The sequence below is a fragment of the Seriola dumerili genome, unplaced genomic scaffold, assembly GCF_002260705.1.
Source record: "Seriola dumerili isolate Sdu_G_001 unplaced genomic scaffold, Sdu_1.0 BDQW01000409.1, whole genome shotgun sequence".
NCBI lineage: Eukaryota > Metazoa > Chordata > Actinopteri > Carangiformes > Carangidae > Seriola > Seriola dumerili.
Window position 1 is genome coordinate 2,052,478 of NW_019174664.1, and position 24,715 is coordinate 2,077,192.

At 41.2% G+C, this 24,715-nt stretch overlaps 1 protein-coding gene across 1 annotated transcript in view; it reads right to left on the reverse strand.

Annotated features, from left to right (window-relative positions):
• Positions 1-20,234, reverse strand: part of magi3 (membrane associated guanylate kinase, WW and PDZ domain containing 3) — a 118,802-nt gene extending 98,568 nt beyond the window's left edge. Inside the window, exon 1 of the mRNA XM_022761397.1 lies at positions 19,928-20,234. Coding sequence (XP_022617118.1) covers positions 19,928-20,234 — 307 coding nt within the window. The remainder of the gene's footprint in view (positions 1-19,927) is intronic.
• Between the last annotated feature and the right edge of the window lie 4,481 nt (positions 20,235-24,715).

The window sequence follows — 24,715 nt, forward strand, 5'->3', positions numbered from 1 at the left end:
CATGTGTGTCTGCATGCACTTGTCTGCGGAGGGGCCAGATGGGCAAAAGAGAAGAACAGAGCCAAATAGAAAAGGATGATAGCAGAGAAAGGAGAGGAAGAAGAGGGGAAATGGGGAGAGAGGACACTTGGAGCGGAAATGCTTCAGTGCCTCTGCGGCCTGCCACCTCGTATCAAGGAGCATCCACTGACAGATGAATGCAGGAGAGTCCAATAATAGGAATGCTCGAGAATAAACACCCGAAAGAAGGGGAGGAGCTCCTGCATGCAAGCTGATGTGTAAAGATGGCAAGGGGTAGCCAGGGGGTAGCCAGGGGTCAGTCGTCTTGACGACAGCTATCCATCTCGGGCTGATGCGAACACAAGAGCACCGAGCAAAAAAAAACACCTGCATCAAGTCTGATTTATCTCACCAAGACCGGTTAACTTTTTGGTTTCTCAGAGCACACTTCAGTACTGTTACCATGGAAACTTGTACCTTGAGCCTAGACTTATTATCTGAGGTGACTAATTTTACCCATTTACTCTGTTGCTTTACTGTGCCTCTGCTTTGTTTCTAAATCTGTTGCCGATGCAAATGGAAAGGGTCAAAAACAGAGTGTCTCTAAGATGAGATCTGATGTGAGAGCAGCTGACAAGGCCACATTACCAAAAAGTCTTTCAGAGGGGACCGTGACCGTACTGTATCTTCTTTTAAATCACCATATCCTGACATCTAGAGCACAGGGAACAGGAGCCGCTGGGGTCTAAGCTACAGCCTCTCATTAAAATGACTATTATTTTTAATGCCAATCCCTTTTTCTTGCTCCTAATCCAAATCCTTTCATACAGAGTATCTGACAATACTACATGCAATACAAAATTTAAAATTGGTAGTTCATTGTCTCCTGCACATACAAATGCCGAAAAAAAAAAAAAATATGCTGCAAATATATTCTGCAGTGGTGAAACATTTGTGTCATGAGCATTACTTCTTACATTGCATTGCCAACAGAGAACTACTTCCTGAAATCTCAGTTTTTATATAGTCATCGAGAAGAACTCATCAGAAATGAAGGACATTTTACTAAACAGTGTAGTCCTGCATAACACAGCTGCACAGTGCATAATTAGGCAACAGACAGCAATTTAAATCACAGCAGAACAGCTCTGCTTTTTAACGGCGCCCGGTGGAGTTTTGGTTGTAAACAAAAAGCTCAGTTTTCATTCACTGTTACACACCAAAACACATTTTGTCCTAAAGATCAAACAACCATGTTGAGTTCATTTCCTTCCTCCTGAAACATTTGCAAAACAAATTCTTTTTTATACATTTTGAAACCTACATTGTTTACATCCCTGTCTACTGGCTTGCCGTCTTCCTCCCCACACTGCCTCTGTTGGCACGCTGCTGCATGTCTTGGCACACAACAGCCACTTGTAGATCAGTGGAATAATGTGTGACCATTGGCAGGGATGGATAGCACGTCACCCAAATGCATGTGCATCCTTGTGCACATGCACGAGACAAACAAATAAGGCGACTCTGTCAGAACAAACAGTTCCATAGCGCTTCTAGTGCTTCACAAACTCCACGGGACACCTTGAAAGAAAGACTGTAACATTTGAAATAAGAAACAACACAAAATGAATCTTGAATTCATAAGTAATAGAATCAGTTGAATACACTCTGGAGGTTTTGCAGCTACAGCCATGTAGAATAATGTTCACTAATATTAACAAACTTTAAATACTTGTTGAAGAACAGACGTTACTGAGCAGCATGCTTCATGTCATGTCATCCGTTTTAGCGCTTTCCATTACTCTGTAAATGTAGCTTGTGGCCACAGTGACTCGTCTCCCAGGTATCACCTACATCCCAGCCTTCCTCTGACGGTTTCCTACAATATTTGTATAACCATATATATTTTCTGTATGATCTGTAGAGAGGATGTTGTAGCAGGAAGGTTCAACAAAGCCTCTCTCATCTCCAGCATGAACAAAATACCAAAGCTGAGGTGCAGTTTTCAAGCAGCAACAGATTTTACATTTACTGTTAACAAGGAAAAATGTCAAAATGCAAGCACTGTAAGCAACACAGCTCTTCCACCCAAGGGCATTCATTGTCTCTCTAGCATTTAGGTATTGGAAATATTAGAATACTGGATGTTTATATTTCAAGAAATGTCAGCTGCAGCATCGATATGTTTGGTCTAAGCTATCAGAGTATAGACTAAGGATAAACTATATATGTGTGAATGTACACCTCTCTTTTTTTTCCTCCTTTTCTCCTTTCATCCCCGATAAAACAGATTTAAAAAAAAAAAAAAAAAGTAGTGCAATGAAGTGTGGGGCAGGGTGGGGTTAGCGTTTCAGGCAGAGCTGACGTAAATTGAATGCAGGTAGGAGTAATAGGCTGCTGGGATTCTTCCCATGTCTGTGTAAAGCTATTATAATAGGCGTCAGAGTAAAAGGAGCGATAAGAGGGCATTGGTTGCCGCTGGAAAATGAAATCCAGCTCTATCGCAGCTACAATTGCTTTTCAGACATCAACTGGAAACCTCACAGTGTGAAATCCACTGCCACAATATGACTATAAAATTTACTTTACAAATTCCCGTCATGCTGCATGGCCTTCCAAATATATCAAAATTATGCTGTTTTTGGACACTATTTTGTTTACAGGCTTTTAACCTGTCTTCGTTTGAGAGGAAGGTGATTTGGAAGATGATTCAAGGAGGGTGCAGCTCAAATATGAAGCTGGGGAACATCACTGGTGTGGCTGGGTGGATCTGAATACCAATGCCTTAAACACTGGCTTCACAAAGGAGGATGATTCAACCAATTCACTGCACAGAGGCAGGCAGGACCTTGTAGTGGCAGCTTGTTCTTCTCCGCACCTGTGGGCCAGACACGTTCTGGAATTCAACCATGAGGATAAACGGTCAATACAAATCCAGTCTCTTTATCCACACCTGCGTCTCTGTCTTGCCCGTTTAAGGTATTTCCTCAAGAATTACACCAATTAGTGGCATGAATTAAGTCATAAAACCTGTGAAAACACTGATGGCAGCATACATCAGTCAATGTCTCTCTCTCTCTCTCTCTCAGCAGCCACATACTGACAATGTGCGCAGGATTCCTCCTCACACACATGGACATTGGAATTGACAAATAACCCAAGGCTAACTCTGTCCTGAATGTTGCCAGTTATATGGAGTGTCAGGTTGGAGTTCATGTCCTGAAGGGGAGTTGAAAAGTAACGTGATCACTCATCCACGTTCTGGTCAACAACGTGCTTAAAAAATTTAAAATTAAAAAAAAAGTATGTTTGTCAAAGCGAAGAGATACATATTTTCAAAAGAATACATAGATCCCACTGATACAAAATACATTTCAACAAAATTATATATACATACATTATATAACATTTCATTAGTATTGCAAGATACAGCCTGAAGTGTTAGCCTCCTCTCAGCTGTTACCAAGTATTGCAACCATGAAAGAGAGGGATGGGTTGGACAGTAGCTACCGTTGGGACACAACTCGGAGAAGCTAACAGACAACTCCTTGTATTTCTAAGTCAAACATACAGCAATGTCTTGGAGAAATTCTGAAGTAATAACTGGAACAAAAGCCCAAAAGGAAAGAAACAAAAGGAAATGATAATAAAAATAAAAAAATATGGTGAAATCTAATTAGAGTTTGACATGAGGAACTCATTCAGTGGAGCCTATCCCTCCATATTTTATCCCATCCCACTCACCTTAAAATCCTACAATGGCAAAAGAAAAGCAAACAGGTCCCATGTGCTTAATTCAAACTGAGAAATGATCTAACTGTAGTGTACAACTTTTGAAGCTCCACTGGATCAATTTTACACTCCAGGATATTTGAAGTTAGACTTGTCCCTGCGTAAATTAAAAAGCACTTACTTAATGGAGAACTAGGCACTTTTGTTGCCATTTAAAGAAGATAAAGCTTTGTAGATGAATATACAGATACTTCATGTTTTTCCCTTAGTGACTCACCAGCTGGACCATAAAAAGAATTAATTAAATAGCTTTTTTCTTTCCCTTTTGAAAAGGTCAGCAATGCAATTAAATCAACTCACATACATCTAGCCTTCTCCAAGCGAGACAGATAAATAGATAAGGTATCCAACGGCAACCGCGCATGTCCAAAGGTGCTACTGGTTCAACTGGTTTTCATCAAAGAGCTTTCTCTCTGTCGAGGTGCAGCCCATTGGATTCCACGCATGCCACAGAGGTGTGTTCAGCCTGCTGACAGAATGTAAGCTTTACCCACCACATCAGCCTGACAAGCACTTGTGTCGTCCTCTAGTCCCATAATCCCGAGCTTCTCTCTGGCCTGTCAATAAGTCTGTCACAGTGAGCAACATCCCTGTCAGGGAAACTGATGTCTGGCTGGATGGCTGAATGGACAGATGGATAGATGGACGGATGGGTGGATATATTCATCACTGCTCTCTCTGTTAGGCCCCTCCAGTGCAACAGTAATCCAGTCTATTTACACAGATCAATTTTTGTTTCTATGTGCCAGAGTAACAAAATTGCTTTGGTACATGGCTGTGAGCCTGGAAAATTGTGTGTGAGAGCTTGCCAAACGGACTATTTTCCTTGGCTGTATTGTTCTTTCATTCTTGTATCCTTTTACTGTTAATACAATCTAAAAATTCAAACGGGGTCTTTTCAGGGCATCTGACTCACAAATGGAGAAATATATATCTGCAATGCTGGACCATAAATGGGATTTTTATCTAAATAAAAATTGGATTTTTTTCATTTTTTTTTTTATTTCTTCTCACAAATCTCTCCGGAAGTAAAATGTTATATGACAGACTTACAGTGCCTCAGAAGTACACTATTAAAATAATGCAAGCTTAAAATTTAGAATATAAAACATGTACAGTATATACAGTTTGTTTTCATTTGCAACTCCTGACAAAGCAACTTGCATATTTTAAGCGAGTGGAAGATCTTTATAAGTAATTGCTTCTGCAGAGACACAAACAACAATGCTGTAATTTCAAGAACCCTTTTGAGAACAATAGTGTCAAACAGCAGACAGCAGGATTCCTCAAGCAAGGCTGCTGCTGTGTTTTGAGGAGCGGGGAAACAATATAAGCTTTCCAACTCCTTCTTTAATTGGATATCATGACGTGTAAAGTATAACAGAGAGGGGAATGTGCAATTCGTCATTCACTAGCATTTCCCTTAATTTAATAAAGTAAAAATGTATCCCCATAAGTGCTTCTATTATTAAAAATGACGTTACCAAATAAAGAGAGGGTGGGTACGAACGCTCATTTCACAATATTGAGAATGTAATTTTTATCATACATATTTTAATTTAACTTTTAGAAGCACTGCCTCTGCCGGCCTCCGCATTAGTCTAGCCAGAGAAAGCCCTTTCTGTTTGATTAACTGTTCAAATGTCAGCCCGCAGACAGCCACAATCACAGACGCCACAATAAAATTAATATCGCTAATGTCAGACTTTGATGCTAATTTCAAAGTAAAAACACCTTTCCTCCTACACAAATTACCAGGAAATACGCCGCAGCCTGACGGATGGCAGGACCACCTTTTACCGACTTCTGCCTTCACCTCATCCAACCTAACAGTTCTGTGTGTGTGTGTGTGTGTGTGTGTGTGTGTGTGTGTGTGTGTGTGTGTGTGTGGACATGTGAGTGTGTCTTTTTGGATTTGTTTGTAGGTACGTTCATGTGTGAGTGAATGCCAATGGCAGGGCTGCTCAGCCAGGTATAAAAACCGCCATCCAGACAGACTGCGGCTCGGGGTCAGACTCAGCCATGTCAAAACATAAACTGGCTCAGTCTGTAATGAATCAGGGGAGAGATCATGATGCCACACTGCATCATCTAGCCTGAAGCGCCAAGGCACAGCCCCAACCCCAAGTAGGAAATCTGACGAATCTGTTGAGATGGTAGATAGCTGGGTTAAAGGTTTCACAAAGTTCGACTTGATCTACTGAATATTATGCAACAAGTTTAACAATCATTATTGTTAAAGATAAATTAGCTTCTCAAATGTGAATATTTTCTTGTTTTCTTATTCCTGTATGACAGTAAACTGAATTCCTTAGGTTTTGGACAGTGGGTTGGAAAAGTAATGGGAATTTTTTATTATTTTCTGACTGAATTATTGATAAAATAATCAAGAAAATAATCAAGATCACAATAGGCAGACTAACTAATCAAGAAAATAATAGTTAATTTCATCTGTAAGTGTAGCTGCAAATGTGTAACTGTCAGGCACCTGCTGCTTTGTTAAACTCTGTAAATCGCTTTATACAGTAAGGTCCTTTGTTGACTATAAAAAATAAGTTGAGATCTGAAATAAATACAGTAGTTATGTAAGAGTGTAACTCCTCAGTAAATCCCTCTGCGGCACTGACAACAACAGGCCCTAACTTGCACAGACATGAGGTCAGACTAAGAGAGAAGAAAGAGACAGACAGACAGAACAGATCTGAATCTAAATTACAGAGGTAAAACCAGTTTGTGAACGCATCACCGGTAAAAAAAACTGCAGGCACAGACTCTTGAACAATGGAGGAAAAGCTGGGAGAGGAGAGCGCTTGTTTATCGTTCAATTTTATTGGCCACTTTGCAGCTCAGACAGGATATGTATATGAATGCCTATAAGAAGCTGCTTGTTTGTAATTTAGATGAAACACAGAAGCTGTATTCCAGAGTGAGAAGCACAATCTTCAAAGCACTCACGTATTGTAAGCACACAAACGGGAAGCAGCAGCAACAGTCTGGTGTCAAACTGGATTTTAATTGATGACTGTCTCTCTTTTAAATCCACACTATGAAAACTTTTTCAAAAGGCTTACTGCAGGGTTTTTACCTCAGAAACAAACTTTTTATGATGCTTGCTTTCATGTTCCATGCTTTCATGAGTCTAGGAACAAATAAATGCTGCCTGTTTTACTTGATTATGGGAATTTGTTTACATCAGCTCAGCTCCTCTGGATGTCAGCCGTTGTTTATTTTGGTACTCGGAGATTCAAATCTCAAAAATTGTTAATACCTGACTCATCATTGTACCTTGCATGTTGAGGCCGGTCTGCTTCTCTGGACATGTGTAGACTTAGTCATTGTTGTATCATTATTTATGAAGGCCACTTTGGGAAAGCTTCCTTCATATTTATGAGTCTAAATTAGTCAGAAACGTGGAGTCTGAGTCCCAGGATTTATTGTTGCTGACAGTCTTTAAAGCTTAAACACAGTAAGAACGCTTTCATCACACTCATGATATCACATCTAATGGCGATTAGCATTAGAGATTGTTGTGCTTTAAGTGAAGTTGTAGCCAATGTCCACCTCCTCATACTTTTTTATATCTGTTGTAATTTCAGCCGTGCTGCCATGTTGTTGTGAACATCATTATCATGATTAGTTTAAACTTAAACTTAACAGCTTCATCAAGGAATTTTTTTCAAAGTCACTCAACTGAGCATAAATTGTAATTTAAAAAAAGCTCATCATCATAATGGACTAATACAGAATGAATGCTTCATACATAAGAAATTCATTTCAGTTTTGCATTGCATTTTAACTAGACTGCAGGGAATTGAGCCCAACCCTAAAAAAGAGGAGAGAAAGTCCGTTTTTATCACAGTGCTGTTGTATAACTTCATTTTTATCAGGAAGTAGTTCTGGTGCTGGAGAGGTTGAACTGTGAAAGAGTTTGTAGTGAAACAATAAGAAACACTCAACAACCTGTGGAGAAATACGCCCCATAACACAATCCAGCCCTGAACACTCATAATGTTCACCATGCAGAGAGAGTATCTCTGTTTCAGTACTGCCTAATAATTAACAGCATGAAAATATCATATAATGCACATGCCAAATAACACAAGTAGAATAAGCTAAGCCGCTGTAAGAAATTAATTTGTAATTACCATCAATGCAAATTAATTGCACATCGCTCTCAGCAGCGTAAGACCAGAAATTAAAAGACGTCACCCACAAGATCCACGAGAGAGCAATAAAACAGGCAGCTACCAACTTTGTAGCATTAGCTAACTGATGCTTCCAAGCACACAGACAGGGACTGAACAAAGCCAAGACAACGGCTCCCATTATGCATATTGCTATGAGCGGCAAATGTTTTTAATTTAATGAAAAGTAGAGGCAATTCCCGGCATCCTTGTCCTCAGGGGAATGAATCCGTTGGGCAGAAACAGTGTGGCTCTAAGCTGCCAGAAGCAGGACAGGAGAAACTCACTTCTGGCTTTAAGAGCGATTTTGAGGCCCAAACACATTTATTTCCTTGAAAAAAAAAAGGAAAAAAAATAAAAAGGTGTCCTGATAACATGACTGAACTGTTGTCAGGTGATTTGAGCAGCAGCAGTAGAAGCAGGTGCTGCAGCATTACAGCAGAATTAGAAAGTGCACTGTGCAAAAGAGAGGATAAAGAATTGTTATCCTTTAAATAGACGACTTGATTGGAAAGGGTATGCCTGTAAAGTAAAGTATGTCAGGTGTCACAGCACAATATTTCAGAGACAACCAAGAATTGCCAATGTGAATTAAATGTACAGACGTTTTTTCACAGGAAATTCAGTTCAGTTATGTTGGTACCCTGCAAATCTGAGAGCTCCTTCACCACCAGCTGCCACCACTCAACTCCAGTGAAGTCACATTTTGGGTGGCTAGAGAGGCTGAAAAAGATAATGAACGTAACGTTCATCAGCACGAACCTCTGCTTCTCAGATTCTGTTTATTAATCAGTGGTGAAAGATTTGCTCCAGCAGATCTGATATAAACAGACTTCACTCTTCCTACTTCAAGTTAACATTATGGATCATATCTGCTTTTGCCAATTGTTCTACTGCATGGGTGAATTATGGGAAATGTGGTTCAATAACACCAATTTAAAAAGGCACTGAGGGAAAACTTGACTTGACAACATGTTTGGATGTGCAGCGCAGGATGAATTATCACAAATGGTTCAAACCTGTTAAACTATACAGCCCTGCTGATTGTACAACCATTACAATATAATGCCATCACATGCTTTTCCTCCTCTGAACGCCACAACTGTATATTACACAACAGAGTTAACCACAGCTGTTAACAACCACGGCTCTTCCATCTGTCCCTTCCCTGATGCCCTCCCTTCATCAGTCGGTGTGACTGTGTGAAGCCGTCTGTAATCAGATTAGCAAGAGACTGGGTGACTGGGGCTTCTGCATCCAACCATCATTCCATCCCACTGTTAGCAACATCTGCGTCATGTGGAGAACCATGTGCACGCTGCGAAAGAGACAGATTAATGTGCTGATGTGTGTGTGTGTGTGTGTGTGTGTGTGTGTGTGTGTGTGTGTGTGTGTGTGTGTGTACAAAAGAAGTAAAGTATTACAGCTGTCCATTAATAGTACATATAATAGTATATTAATAGGTCCTATCTTGTCCATAGAGACACACACACATACTTAAGTCATCCTTTGCCTTTACAGTTATACAGGGTGTGTGCTGTGCTGCTATGGAAAACCAAGCAGCAAGGCTGGGTAATGCGTGATATGAGGTATGAAAAAGTTATTTTGCATTACCACTATAATTTGATGACACCATCTTGAGTGATGCATTTTTTATTCAGTCATCATAAAATTATAGAGACAATAATAAATCATTTGTGGTGATAACCAAATGAGAGGAGAATATATTTGAATAGAAGCTGCAGTATAAACAGTGTTATTACAAGGAAGTCTTAAATTACACATCACATTCATGCATTTTCAACAGAAAAAGGCAAATATCATCAGATACTGACAGGACACTGGAAATTAAGAGAAATATCATCGCATGTCATCATCCAACCTGACTCACATGGGTGAGAGCAAATTACACAATCAAAGAGAAGGTAGCGGCAGTCAAAGTTGAACAGAATGCTCTTAGTTTATCTCCCTCTTGACAGCGGAGCACAAGAGAGGGCACATCCTGACGATTAGGCGCACTGCGATAACCCTGAGACACAGAGTGCCTCTCACTGTGCAACTTCAGGGAGGAAATGTGCGAGCCTCACCTGGTAAAGGGCTCTACAGACACCTGGCCGGCCTGGCCTGATCCAATCCTGCCTCAACCCCTAATGTCTCATTGGCATTCAGTCACACGCCTGCAGCAAGCAGCGAATGGAGAGCTTGGCGCTAGCTCACCACTATTAAGATTCTACAAAGCCAGCCGTTCCCCTGCCGCCACAAGCACACAGGCGAGTCACACAGCCAAGGAATAATAATAAAAGAGCTGGGGAAAGGGATGAGCGTATAACAGCTGGGCCAGCCAGTCACACAGCCAAGACACAGACACACACGAGAAGGATTTTTGGTATAAAATTCGAAAGGTCTGCTATTCATAAAGTTTACGAGGGCAGCAGCAGCAGCTTGGTTAGCGCCTCACACTGCAGTATCAGCTATGAAAACGATATACTTCAAGTGGCTAAATCACCAGTGCAAACACATAATCGCACTGGCCCCAGTCACCCGCTCCATCCCACCCCCTGTCATCTGCGAAACCACACCGTGACCACTTCATGATGAGCTGTATTACTGGCAAGCCTCCCATCACGAACCACAGAGACAGCATCCCACCGGCCCATCGCCCCTGCCTGTTTATGTCTGCCTATCAACATCCCCCCAGAATCCTAAGCTGCTTGCTAATCACCCTTTGAAAGAGCAGACTAATTCAGATGTCAAGGCCCATTACCTGTGAGCTGTCTAGAGGTGACCTGAGCCCCCTATCTTGCAGTGATAAACACCAGTTGGAGGATAATGCACATCTGGATAATAGGAAAGTAGGAAGTGACACGCTAGCCAAATGTGCAATCATTGAACACAGCTGAAGGGGGGGTGGGGGGGTGGGGGGACTATGGCGTGTAGCAATCATTGTTGCATAAAGATAACGTCCTTCATGACAGTGCTAGGTCAGTCAGCCACCGTATGGCCGCTGTGCCTCTGGTAAAATAAACAAGGCTCTCAGACCGAGGAGTGACTCCTCACCAGCCGTCCCCTTCAATCTGCTCTCAGACACTGACAGAGACAATGCTCAACAAAAAGACGACCCACGCCACACTCACATCCAGCCCTTTGTGCTTTTTTTCTTTTGTTTGTTTTTTTTTTTCCCAATCCACTTTCACATTTACAGGATGTGACTGATGCACTGAAGAGCAAGACAAGGGGCAAAAAGCAGGGGAGAAAAGAAAAAAAAAATCACATTAAATATTTGTGTTTTCAGATTGTAGCTATATCACATATAAACATCTTTTGGGGCTTTCTGAGCTCCTGCTCTGATCCTGTTCTGGCGATTACATATTCAGGGGTTTCTGTGGGTCCCTCAGGATAAAATGATACGACTAAATCCATTTTTATGATACTACCAAGTACAGGGACTGCACAACAAGTAGTTCCTGAATGGATTCACATCTACAGACATATAATACATTCCGAAAAGATGAATGTGATGAATGACAGATTTGTATCGCAGGTAGAGAATGAAGCAGATATCTCACAGTTGTAGTGATAGGCAGACAGGAGAAGAATTCTCCACACAAAGCAGGCAGGAAGAACAGTGGGTAATGAGGGCAAACAGGATGCAGGTCAAAGCAAAAATAACCACTTTCCATACCCACTACTCCTTGTCAATTCAGTCGCAAGTGAAATCCAGCCCCAAACTGCAAATGTGGCTCCACTGCTATAGTTGTACGTACAACTAAAATGTAGCTAATGACTCCCTAATAAATACATATTTACAGGGCCAGGATTAGAATTAGTCATTATACTGCAGTATGAACACTAACAGGCATTTAAGACAACAACATGGTCTTTAATTGGAACAGGGACTGAAGGTACTGAGGAGCTGAAATCCCCCAGAGCCTCGACTGATAGAGTCAAATTTTATTTCTATAGCCCAATATCACAAGTCACAAATTTGCATCAAGGGAAAATCTAAATATATATATACTAGTAGTATATATATATATATATATATATATATATAGCAGGGGAAACTGTACATACTGTAAACACCCAAATACTGTTTGTTTGTTTTATGGCTTTATGACCAGTGTTAGTGTAAGTTACTATAGAAAATGCAATTAAAGTTGTTGAAAATGCAGCTTCCCATAATGGGCTTTTTCCATGTAGTGTAGATCTGAGTGGGAGAGATTATGTTGTTTGCTTGTACTGGTGTGCCCCCCTCCCCCCCCCCCCTCCCCCCTCCCCTCCTATATCTCCTCACCCACCCCTTTCTCTATCACTCTCTCCCCCACACAAACACACTCACTGCTCATTAAACACTGCCATTGTGACCTGTGTCCACCTCTCTGAGCTCCCAGGGAATTTGATCACCGTAATATGGTCCTGACCCGACGCCTCACCATGACAACGAAATGTATGATGCCAAGCCAAAATCAAGGTTTATAATTCTACTTCCCCCTTTGTCCTCACACTGTCATTGAGGCTACAAACATTCCTTTTTATACACTTCTTTTATACACTTCCTTCTATAGGTGGCCTTAGGAGAAATGACATGAAGGATTTTCTTCCAGTTCAGCGGATAATAACAGAGATGTAGTGGAGGATAAACTCATTTGCACTCAGCTTCACCACCTTGTTTCCTGTTTGTTTGCAGAATGCAGCAGAGTCAAAGTGACATGATTACAGAAACAATGGGTATGATAAAGCATATTAATGCTTATCTAAAAAAGAAAGTAAACATTTCTTATGGCGGTTGTTTGTAATTTGCTGAAATGACCAAGAAATCATGGCCTACCAGTCAACCCACACACCTCTGTAATCACTGGATGTAAGCCTATATGACATCCATGAAGCAAAGCTTTCACATACATTTCACATGCGCAAGGCAATCATCATGAAACGCACTTTTCATCAACCTCAAAATGTACGGCTCCAACTCCAAACCACCTCATCAAGCAAGGTGTTTACGTTATGATCTTCGCAGGTGCTGGTTGAGTGTGCGGCAAGAGCAGCGCCGATTTTATTAAAGTGGGAATAAAGAGAGAGAGCTGGCGACTGAGAGACATGCTATGCTTTTTGACTGTAGCCTACCGCTTTACTCTAATACCACCAGTTATCATGCACATGCACGCTCACACACACACTCACACTCACACACACACACACACACACACACACACTGTCTTACATATCCCCACTCTAGTATAGATGAATTATTGAGGACATGGCGTAGGGTTGGGAGCAACTTTACGCTCGTTTGTTTTGTAGTCGCATTATGCCTCCGCCCGCGTTCCCCCACCAACCCCCCTACCACCCCCACCTCTTCAACCCCCACAAACACACTGCAAAGCACGAGAAGAGTGGGCTCTCAACTAGGATGCTGTGGTATGTTGGCAGCTCTGCTTTGCAGTAGCATTATGGGGGAACTGGTGCAGTATTGCACTGCCACAAAACAAGTCATTAATCCTGCTACTGATATGACTTTGTGAAAAAGTAGAAGTCGTTTCGGATGAAGATCAACATATTGGATACATTTACTTGTTATTAGAGACATTCGTTTACCTAACTCTAAGCTTTTTTTAACCTGGCAAAAACTCTGAAACGACTGAAACTACATTGGAAATGTAAAAACTGTAAATCCTTAGAGAGCAAAACTTCCATCGTCACTGTACAATTCACACACAATGAATTCCATCACTTAAATTTTTAATCTAAATTGATTTCTTCACCTTTGCTAATCATGTTATGCTGGAAATCCCTCCACAACCTCCAAAATTTAATCAATTTCTTCACCCTATCTGGTTTGCCAAATTTCCTGGGAGTGCATGTAATTTTTTTTCAGATATTCAGCAGTCGAGCAGGTCTTTAGGATTTTAGTTCAGTTTCAATTTACGTGTCAAGAAGGACAGTGTATTTTTAAATCCGCACGTGTGTGTGTGTGTGTGTGTGTGTGTGTGTGTGTGTGTGTGTGTGTGTGTGTGTGTGTGTGTGTGTGGCAAGACAGCAGCACTTCTTTACAAGCCTGACAGCTGCCTCGCTCACACATATGGGAGCTGCATGATGAGAGTATGAGAGTCGCAGAGGACAAACAAACTGTTTATCAACTAAATGCTTTGTAGGATGATATAGCGAAAGGCCAAACAGATACAAAACATGTTGAGTGGTTACAAACAAATACATGAAAAAGAAGGAAAAATAGACAATATCCTTTCCACCTATTAGAGTCTATGAAAAAAATCCGACAGATTGCAGATAACCCAGGTTTGAGGTAATGACAAAGATATTTGAATTGGACTTTATTATAATATTTCTATATTCTATTTCTTTAAATATTCCATATCATTTGATATGCAAATAATGGTGGCACATTAAAATAAATTCCTCTTTCAGGGACTCACATAATGCTGTGTAGTAACTATTTAATCAAACTGCAACACAGTCATTACACTGATTGTATTTTTAATAGAAGATCAGAAAATCAGAGCATTAGATCTGTCAGCTCCAAGGAGAGCAGGGAAGACAGCGCTGAGAGAGGCAACAACGAAAGTTAGTACGACATTAATGAGGCGAGGTTAGAAGGTTGAGAACATTCAGCGATGGAACAACACTCCTGCTAATTGTCATACTCGGGAGCTGCAGCGACTGTCTTGCATTTACAGTTTGACAGTCTTGCTCAAGTGTCCCTGTGCAGCATGAACAAACCCACGCTGGCTGGTGAGTGCGGTGACGTGCCAGTGGCCTGGTGATGTTAACAAAACACAAGGGCTTGCGATCAAGGGTTTTTCTGCTGTGCTTCTCATCTCAAACATTATGACTATCAGATTATGAGCTCCTGCTCAGAGTACGTTTAAAGTTTTTTTTTTGTCTTACATATCCCCAAAGCACTGTTAGATGATCTCTTGTTCAAATGTGTTCTATTGAATGCATTTTAAATTGGATGGATAGCTGTGCTAGCTGCCTTAACTTTTCCTCTAGGGGAAGTTTCAACTATTCATCCACTGTTTTAGTTTAAACTTCTCTGCTCACTTGCTAACCAGCACATGATTGGGAGATGTGTCCTGTGCAGGAAACTCATCATAGCTGGTCGTGTAACCTGGTTATTGTGACAATATTGTGACAATTTCTTATTTGTAATCCAATGTGTGTGTTAATTTTCTCCCTGAACAAAAATATGCCTATACAAACACACAAAATCATAATTTCTATTTTTCAAATGAGCTGAGCTACTCCCACACATTCCTGTGTACCTTGCAGCATCTGCAGAAGTACTCCCTTGGGTACGTGTACCTTTGAATGGAAAACATTGCTCTCAAAAGGACCATAGTCAACACACCCATCTCCATGACAACTGAGCAAACTCTTGCACTAATGAAGACTGTATGCTACATATAGAAGTTATGTAAAATGCGAGTATAGGAGGATATTTTGGAAAGCTGCACCAACAGTTCAGCATGTTTTATCACACTTCCTACAAATAAACTTTACATTATTTTTGAATTTGTGTTTTCCAGGTAGCCAGCCATTTCACAACAGAATGACAATCAACCATTAGAGTGAATATCATGTCTGCATTTATTGTTATATTATCATTGAGTGGAAAATCTTATTAATATCTCCACACACTGATAACTTTGTCAACAATGAATGCAGGCATGGCCTTCACTCTGATGGATTACCTAAATGAAAGTTTCTGCTGGGTGATTTTCATATTGTAGTGATATGAACTGAAAACAGCGGCACTCTGGAAAATCGTATTTATCTCAAACACTGTAGCGTGCTTTAGAGAATGGTCAGCAGTAATATAGAGTGCACATATTTGCAGTTAATGGGCTGACACATGCATAACACTGGTATGGTCCTTTAAGCTCCTCCATACTGGGAGCATATCAGAGCTGTGGAGTTTCAATAAATACAGCAGCAGAAGAGCAGCTGATGCAATATTCGTCTTATATTTCATATAAGTGTCTGGTAGTTATGCCAAGTTTGCTTTTTAATCCTGTGTTACCTGCATTTTAAATTATTAATGAGGCCGATGAGATTTCACTACCGCCTCCAGTTTGATTTTGTGTACAGTAATCATTTTATCTACATGTCTACTTCTTCATTCATCCTCTATCAAGCCAGTTGGCATCAAGACTGTAAGAACGTTTTTTTTTTTTATCCAAGGGGAGCCTGGCCTAGAAAGCAGTATTAAGACAGTTGTAGGCAACATACAGTAACATGCATACTAAGCAACAGTGCAATTAAAATCACAAAGAGGTGCAAAAGTAGCTAAGCACCCAAACAGTCAATAATCCAATAGCAGAGCAGCAGGATCAGTGCCAAAGCCTAAGCACATCTTAGCAAAACAATACATAGCCGACAACTTATTGAATCTGCATAAAAAACACTCATAATCACCTTAAACTCACTAAGAGGGAGCTCATTCAGCTTTAAATTACTTTGTTATGAGTTCTGTGCCAAAGGAGCGATGTACACGATGGCTCTCCCGCTTCATTCAGCGGATTGTCAGAAACATCTCTGAGGCGAGAACAGATGTCTCTAGTTATTTGACCAGGCTCTCCGGGCTGCTGAATTCTCACTCTCACTCTCAATCCCCATTTTTTTTTTTTTTTTTTGCAGCCGACTGCAAATCTCTTTGCAGTGACAAAGCATCGCCTGTCAAGAGGATGATTCCATTGAGAGGCACTTCCTGATATGAGAGGTGCATTAATGTGATTAACCCACACTCACTATTGCCGTTTGATACAGGAGCTTAGGGGCTCATGTCACTCTGTATTTTTCTCTATTGGCATGATCAGCAGGTAATGGAAAATATGCTGATGTGTGAGCGGAAGCAGGTAACTCTAAATGTGATCTAGAGCAGACAACAAGTTGTTATCAACGGCAGAATCCACTGCTGCTGTATGCTGTAAGTCAATTATGTAATTTGACTTCAAAATTCAAAGATAATTAAGAACAAAATTAGCCTCTGAAACTCAGTAGCTTACAGAACCAGATGAGTTATGTCATTCTGCAGAGACAATATGTTCTCATTGCCATTCCAGCAATTATCAACCATTAAGATCAATAAAGATTAAATGACTATAATCTTCCAATAAAAACACTGTTATTCCCACACCCCAAAGGCGTTTGAGTATTTAAATCATTTATCATTTCATTTAAACATACAGTACCTGCGTTCTGGTGACTACTGTTTCATTTCATCACTATATTCAACATCATTATACCAATTCCAAATTCCACAAATAGCTGTGGAAGCAGGGTGCCTGTATACATGTGTTTCATACATTCACACAGCTAATATTAGTCATCCAAGAGACAAATACAAGCTTGTTGCACCAGCTCCAGTGTGTGTGCTGCAATGTGAAATTATTCATTTGATGTCAGAGTCATCATCCTTTCAGCTGCATATAAATGGCTACAGGTTAGACGTATGTTTTGATTGCACACTCACTGGAGCTGTAAACATATAGGGAGGCACAGCAGAAAAATAACTGTGCAGGAAAAGGAATTCTGGGATGCCATTCATGAGGCTTTTCATCAGGCGTCTTTTCCGATCCTTAGCTGGGAGTACCAGCAGAAATAGATCCCTGCACTGAGCACAGAGCTTTTAATAGAGGCATCTCCCTGCTTAATCATAGATATCAGAGAAATGGGCACATCCACCTCACAGTATATTGTTAATTCTTGGTGTAAGCTTAGTGTGAATCTGTTCATCTCAAAGCGATGAAAGTGTATGTATGTGAGAACATATGTATGCGAGAGAAGGCTCTTGGCAGCCCCTAGAGAATATATGATGCAGCCACAGAAAAGTAAGTGTAGTGCTGTGTGCAACTCTCTCAGCTCACACTCCTTTTTTTTTCGATCAATGGCTGAGATAGATAATAGCTTCCACGGAGACTTGCATCTTGCATCCTGTCTCTCTCTACCCTCGCCTCAAATCCCCATTTCTGCCTTTGCGTCTTCACACACTCTCTATCTCTTTCCTCCTGGCTCCGCCCCGACTGTCAGCGGCAGCATGGGAAGCCCACCAGCGCCAGGGGGCAAGGCAGGCAGAGCACAAAAGGATCTTGGAAGAGGCGCAGGGGAGGAACATCTGGTAAACCCAGAGAGCCTGTCCGTCGCTGCCGGCCGCCGTCACGTCATTACAGCTTTCCGGGCTTCCTGGTAACAGCTGATCCTCTAGGCCCACTGCCTCCATCAGAGTGGAGAAAATCCACTCGCTAACTCAATTATGCAAGAGGTGTGAATTAAACATGAGGTTACCACACAGGAATGTATACACACATCACAGGCGTGCACACTTGCATGATGCGTAGTCATAGAATATAATAACCCCATCTGTATGCTGATGCCGGGGGGGGGGGGGCTTTTTGCAAACAGTACATTGAGGAGCTCATCTATGCTGGCTGAGCCTTACATAACTGAAACAGCATGAGGACAGACTGGCAAGGATGACAGTGAACAGATAGGTGATTGGGAATTTTGCCATCTTCGCCACCTATTACGTCTCTCTGAGCTTTAAAGAGTAAAAACAGCCTTGCATGGGAGTCAAACGTGGAGCCAAAGGCTGAGCTTACCCCACCCCACCCCCCTTATGATTCCCTCCACAAGTATCTCTCTCTCTCTCTCTGTTTCTTGGTGTCTCTCTCCCTCCCTCGCTCTCCCTGCCCTTTATTAATCATCCTTGGTTAGTGGGGCAGAGAGCATGGTGTTAGGAGCACTGGGGAGTGTAGAGCCTTGAAATACACACACCTTCATGTGCATGCACACTAAGAGGCTCTGCACCCATAGAGCTAGGCAAACATTTTTTTTTTCCTTTTATCTCTCGGTCACTTATATTAAAAAAAAAAAAAAAAAAATCTCTAAAATATTAATTAAAAATGTAGGAAAACTCATAGGAATGAGTACACACACTTGCACACAGACACACACCATATGTAAGCATGTGCACAAGTACAGCTGATCTTCAGGGATCCTGGCCTGAGGTCCTAAAACTCAGCTGCTGCTGCTGCTGATGTAACCTCTTGTACAGTCTCAGTTGTTGTTTAGACATTCCAGCTCCAGCTTCCAAAGTGAGGCCATCTCCCGTGCCCATAAACACACCACTTTCACTCCAGTGCCACTAAAGCCCCTGGGTCAGAACCAGAACAGCGAAGACAGCAGCATCACCATGCCATTACAGCTATTAAACCTCATTATCAGTGTCTGGAAGTTGTAGCCAGCATCCTTGGAGAGCCGGACGTGGACTGATGAGACCATGGGATACAACACAACTAACCACTCTCACTGCTGTGGCCATTGGGCAGCAGAGTAGCCTGAATAATGGAGGATGTAATTAGGCCTTATTTCTATGCATGTAAGTGCACTTAGCCTAGAAGGCTCCAACTGGGCTACATGCCATTATTACCATTATCACAATTTGATCTCCCAGGGAAAGCGGTGAGAGAACTGGCCAATTAGATGTTATGGGGCAGTAGGAGGTTTACAGTAGAAGTCTGGGATGTCCTTTAGGAAGTGCACAGGGATGTGGTGGTGTGTAGATACACATAAACTCACTTTACTCACCCTTTGGCTCTATTTTGCAATGGTTAAGTCAACTTTAGCTGACATGTGCACAATCATACATCACAGGAAGACATGTAAAGCTAATGCAAGTTATATTAGGAGGTCATTAAGCACAAATCTATATATTTATCCTTATAATGTATGATTGATTTCTGCACATTAATTGGGCTTGTGATCACAGACTGGCAGTTGGTCCTGACATTACAGTGTGTGTGTATAATTATGAGATTTTTTCTGTTGAGAGGATGCAACATATCATAACACTCATCTTACAAACAGAGCTCAGGTGACACAGCTGCAGCAGCAGCAGCAGTAGTAGTGTTGGGAACAGAAAGCAGGGGACGCACCTGGTTTGACTGTCTTCAAGCGAATCGGCTCTCGAAAGTGGCGTATCACAGCCAGGGTGTCACGGTTTGTAAGTCCACTGACGGGCGTCCCGTTCACCTCCAGCAAGACGTCCCCGTAGTAGGGCAGCTTACCGACGTGACAAACCAGCACGTCCAGCTTCATCTGGCCCAGGTAAGGGAACTGTCCCAGCTCTGCTCCTCCCAGAACCTCCACCACGGAGCCAAAGTCCCCCAGGTTCCCCCATGACACGGCGCACTCCACCACTTTACTGGACCAGTGTTTCTTCTTCTTCAGTGTTCTGGACATGGTTACTCCCTTTTTTTTCCCCAAAAAACTAACGATCAAACTGGTTACAGTCGCCTCGGTTCGCTGTTGTTAAATGAGCGCGAAGTGACGCGGCCTAATAAACCCTCCTGAGTTATTCTCCCGACCTGCTGGGTATTTCATCTTCCTGACGTTTATGAGGCTGCTCTTCACCCGTGAATGTGCCGCTGAGGTCTGTCATCCCACGGGTTAATGCTCTGGTGTGCGCACAGTTGTCTAGGTTGCAGTAATTCCAAGCGCTCCGTGTGCGTAAAACAGGGGAGTTGATAGCGGCGAGATGGTTAAAAAGGGAACAATCAAGGTTTTATGCTCTCCATTGCTACTCTGGAACCATATCAGTGCGCTGCCTCGCCTCTGGAGCAGCCTCCCGACGCCAAGTAGTCAAAAACAAAATGTAAACAGAGAGTATTTTACTCACTCGGTGCTAGATTGTGGACTGTCTGTCGCCGAAATGTAGTGCGTCAACCAGAAATCCTTCATACCTGTAGGCAGGCTGAAAATAGACGGTCGGCAGCGTTCACCGGGAGGCGGTTAATGCAGTTGAGATCCAGCCCATGATGACTGAGCGGAGGGACATCTGCGAGCGTTTGTCTGCTACAGGTTTGAACACACCTGGCTCCGCCAAGAGAGATGTTGCCAAGCTCCGAAACGCCCCTTTTTACGCTCAGCAGCAGCAGCAGAAGCAGCAGCAGCAGCAGCGACAACAGCAGTGTTTTCGAGACTCTCATGCGGGCTCCATCCGCCGGTGTGCTGTGGTACTAAATGAAAAAAACATACTCTGTCAGTCCAATAATGTTCACCGTAACTTATTCTCATCGTGGTCCCTGTCTAAACGCAATGTTTATCAGCATTTTTTAATCATTTATCTCGCATGTTAGACGAAATAAGCCTAACATATACAACTAACTAAAAAATACACAGGCCGTGTAATCCCAATATTAAGCGTGCAAAACAAATTACAACTAATTAAGACTCTTAATTTGTATAGTACGGTAAGTATTCTTGGGGAGGAAATTCCGGGTGACTGTAATTAATATCTCCACAGCGCCACCTACTGACACAAGCAGAGCATCCTCATACAATTTCCTGCTCCAGTTCATCCCTCCCTGAGGTCTTCGCTTACCTACAGTAGGCACTACTCCGCTTGGCTGCATTCAACAGCATCTACCCAGGCGTGCTCTGTAAGACAATGACTGAATTGGTTTAATCGTTAATTATCGCTTGAATGTTATATACAGTTTTGTTTTTCCAAGTGTTTCTGCGCATTGCACTGTGCACTGTGTTCATGCATAAATCATCAGCACATATATTAAGCGGGTCTAGTGTTGTAAATCTGACCTTTTATTCAAGGGGAAGCTGTCCTCCCACCTACCCACATGCAATGCCTCCACACTTCATGGCCTGAGAGCACAGGTTTTGCATGAGCTCATTCATTTACATACCATATGTGCATCAGTATCCAACTGTGTGAGTTATAACAGATCCTTTGTTTGTAATATTCATTTCCTGTTACTAGAACTTAGTAAAAAAAAAAAAAAAAAAGATGACGCAGAACTGAAGTGGTTTTTAAGTGTAGCTTTGGAAGTTCATTAAACTTTTTAAATGTCACTTTATCTGTGAGGGGAGCTGGCCGTGTTTCACACAGCATGTTATAAATGATGCACAGCTTTCTTTTGCCGAAACCTCTCCAGTACAACATGATGGATTTTGGCTATTTGGGCATATTGACTCACAGAACTCACAGCCATATGTCAACATCATGCAGTCAGTTCCCCTGTATAACAGGAAATAGGGAAAACACACCTGTAGTTCTTATGAAGCAGTAGTTGTTCTCCGGGTGCGATGCATCAGGAGTCTCTGTTTAAATACTGAGTTGCTACCTTGGACACTGTGCTGAATAATTCATCGGCTTGTAGAAAATGATTAACAATGCTATCATGTCTTTGATGGGGACTGGAGAGTGGAGCTCAGCTCCAAACAAACTGCAGAATTTTAATGGCTGAAGCACTGTCAGATTCAGCTCGCATCACGTTTCCTGGGATGCCCCTGGATTTATGAAGGAGGGACTTAAAACAGAGTCTTTTTCTTAACGTCAAGACTGATGATGGACTAACAGTTTTTTTTAAGGCCGATATTAGCTGGTTTTGTGTTGGTCTGACACGACTAAATCCAGATTATAGATGGCTTGGCTTTTAAAATCGTTCTGTGGTGTGCCCAGAAATCCTGTTGTGGTTAAGACCCCTGCATCTGGAATTCCATATAATGTAAATCTAATCCTGCCAGAATATTTCTCATTTTTCTGTCAGCCTGTAAAGTATTACTGTAAAGACAGACACCCGAAACGTGATTAATCAATTGACAGAAAATTAACTATTTTGATAAACAATAAAACATTTTAGTAGTTTTTAAGCAAAAATGCCAAACATTTGTTTGTTCCAGAAATGTGAGATTCTTCTGCGATAGTTAAATATCACTGTAAATGTAATATCTTTGAGTTTTGGACTGTTGATTGGACAAATCAAACTATTTGAATGTCACCTTGGCTTCTGAAAACCTGTGATGAGTCCTTTTCTGAAATTTTACTGGCAAAACGACTAAGTAGAAACCAGCTCAATCAATCATGAAAATACTACTATTTCTATTTAAGACAAGTGTTGAGACAGACAATCAAGATTCAAACCAATTTATCAGAATTCATGTTTAATGTTTGAGTAATGGCTACGTAACAAAAAGGCTCTTTAGACATGCTTTACAGAATGTACAGGTAAACAAGGTCCAAAAATACTACTGAAAACAAAATGCAAAACTTCAACAATATAAAAAAAAAGCAGCATTGGATTTTGCCAGAGCAGTTACTGCTAAACTTTGGTATAAAGTTGTAAAGGACGTTCAGAGAATAAAACAATACAAATGCACATTAAGTTACAACATGTTGGCAGAAAAGATTTAACATTGAATCAATGTATGCCCCCCAGACATGTAACTCCATTATGATGACTTATCACTGCAGGTTTTCATTTTCATTTTTAGTCACTCCAAAGGGGCAGCGAATTGACCTTTAGCAACTGTCAGAAAACAAAACAAAACCACAAAAGTCTGCTTCCACTGAAGCAAGTAGTGTGTCAAAAAACAGAGGGACGTGGGAAGTCAAGTTGCTTTTAGCAAAAGCACTTGATAAGTATCTTTCTAGCTACCACCACATTCAGAGGAATAGGCTTGGGATGTGCTCATTTGGTAATAAAAATTAAACCTGACAGACAAAAGATGAAAACATGTTAGAACCGAAAGAGTGCAAGAATGGCATGCAATTCATATCTGCACGTACCACAGAGGAGGTGGAGCTGTAAGAGTACCATTTGCTGCTTACCACATACATGTAGTCAATTTTGAGTAATTATTGATCACAACCAACAATAACTCGTTTGGCCCGGTCACACTTCGAAAATATAGCATTCAAGCTGCACCATAACACGTTTGCAATGTAGATGAACTGTTCAGCATTACTGATTTTAGTGTCTGAATTCAGTACCATTGAATCCTCAGTGTACCACTTCAAAAGAGGGAGAAAAGGGAACATGGAAAACCCTTCCTTTGTTAAAAATATAAAAGCAGAATGTAGCAGTAATGATCAACAACGTAATGGAAATGTCAGACATGATATCTATAAAAAATGAGAATGATATAGGCGTGTTTCTGTTACTCAGCCTGCTCTCACTGATCTAAATGGGGTGGGCAAAATAACAGAAACACCAGTCTGCATAACACAATTCAATTCAACAGTGCCACAAATTACATCTTCTGAAATGGGAATACAGTTGAATCAGCAACTCTCTATAAAGAGTTTCAATAAAAAAAAGAAGTTCATTATAACTTACATGAAGGGAGGATTTAGTGCAGAATTGTATTCAATTGCATTAGTTCTAGCTAGGTGTTCCTAATAAACTGCCAAATGAGAGTAATTTGCTAAATATCTTGAGCACATAAGTTTTGTGAGTCACAAAGCCAAAGCCAATCACATCTAAGCTTCTCTGAAGTGCAATAATGAAGAGGATTCTTAAGGACAGCTACAGATCAAACCTGATGAAACAAGTCCACATTCTTTTACACTAGAGGCGTTTTCATTTTTAAATCCTCAAAGCGTTATAATAGCAGACATTTGGAAAAAGTACAGTTTGCTGAAGCTAGAGGCTGTTTGATTATTGTCTTTGAGTTATGAGGAAAACAACACCCATTTCTGAAGAAAATGTGTTACATTGTTACCTGAACCAACATATTTAAAAACGTCTGGATAACGCTGGGACACTACAGGATTAAAATTAATAAGCTTAATGTTTTTAAAGTTACTGCAGCTTACGTCTCAAACCTCTCTGTAAATGGACTAGTAGGACATGGCATTTCATATAACTAGCCTTATGTACACATACATACATACATACATACACACACACACACACACACACACA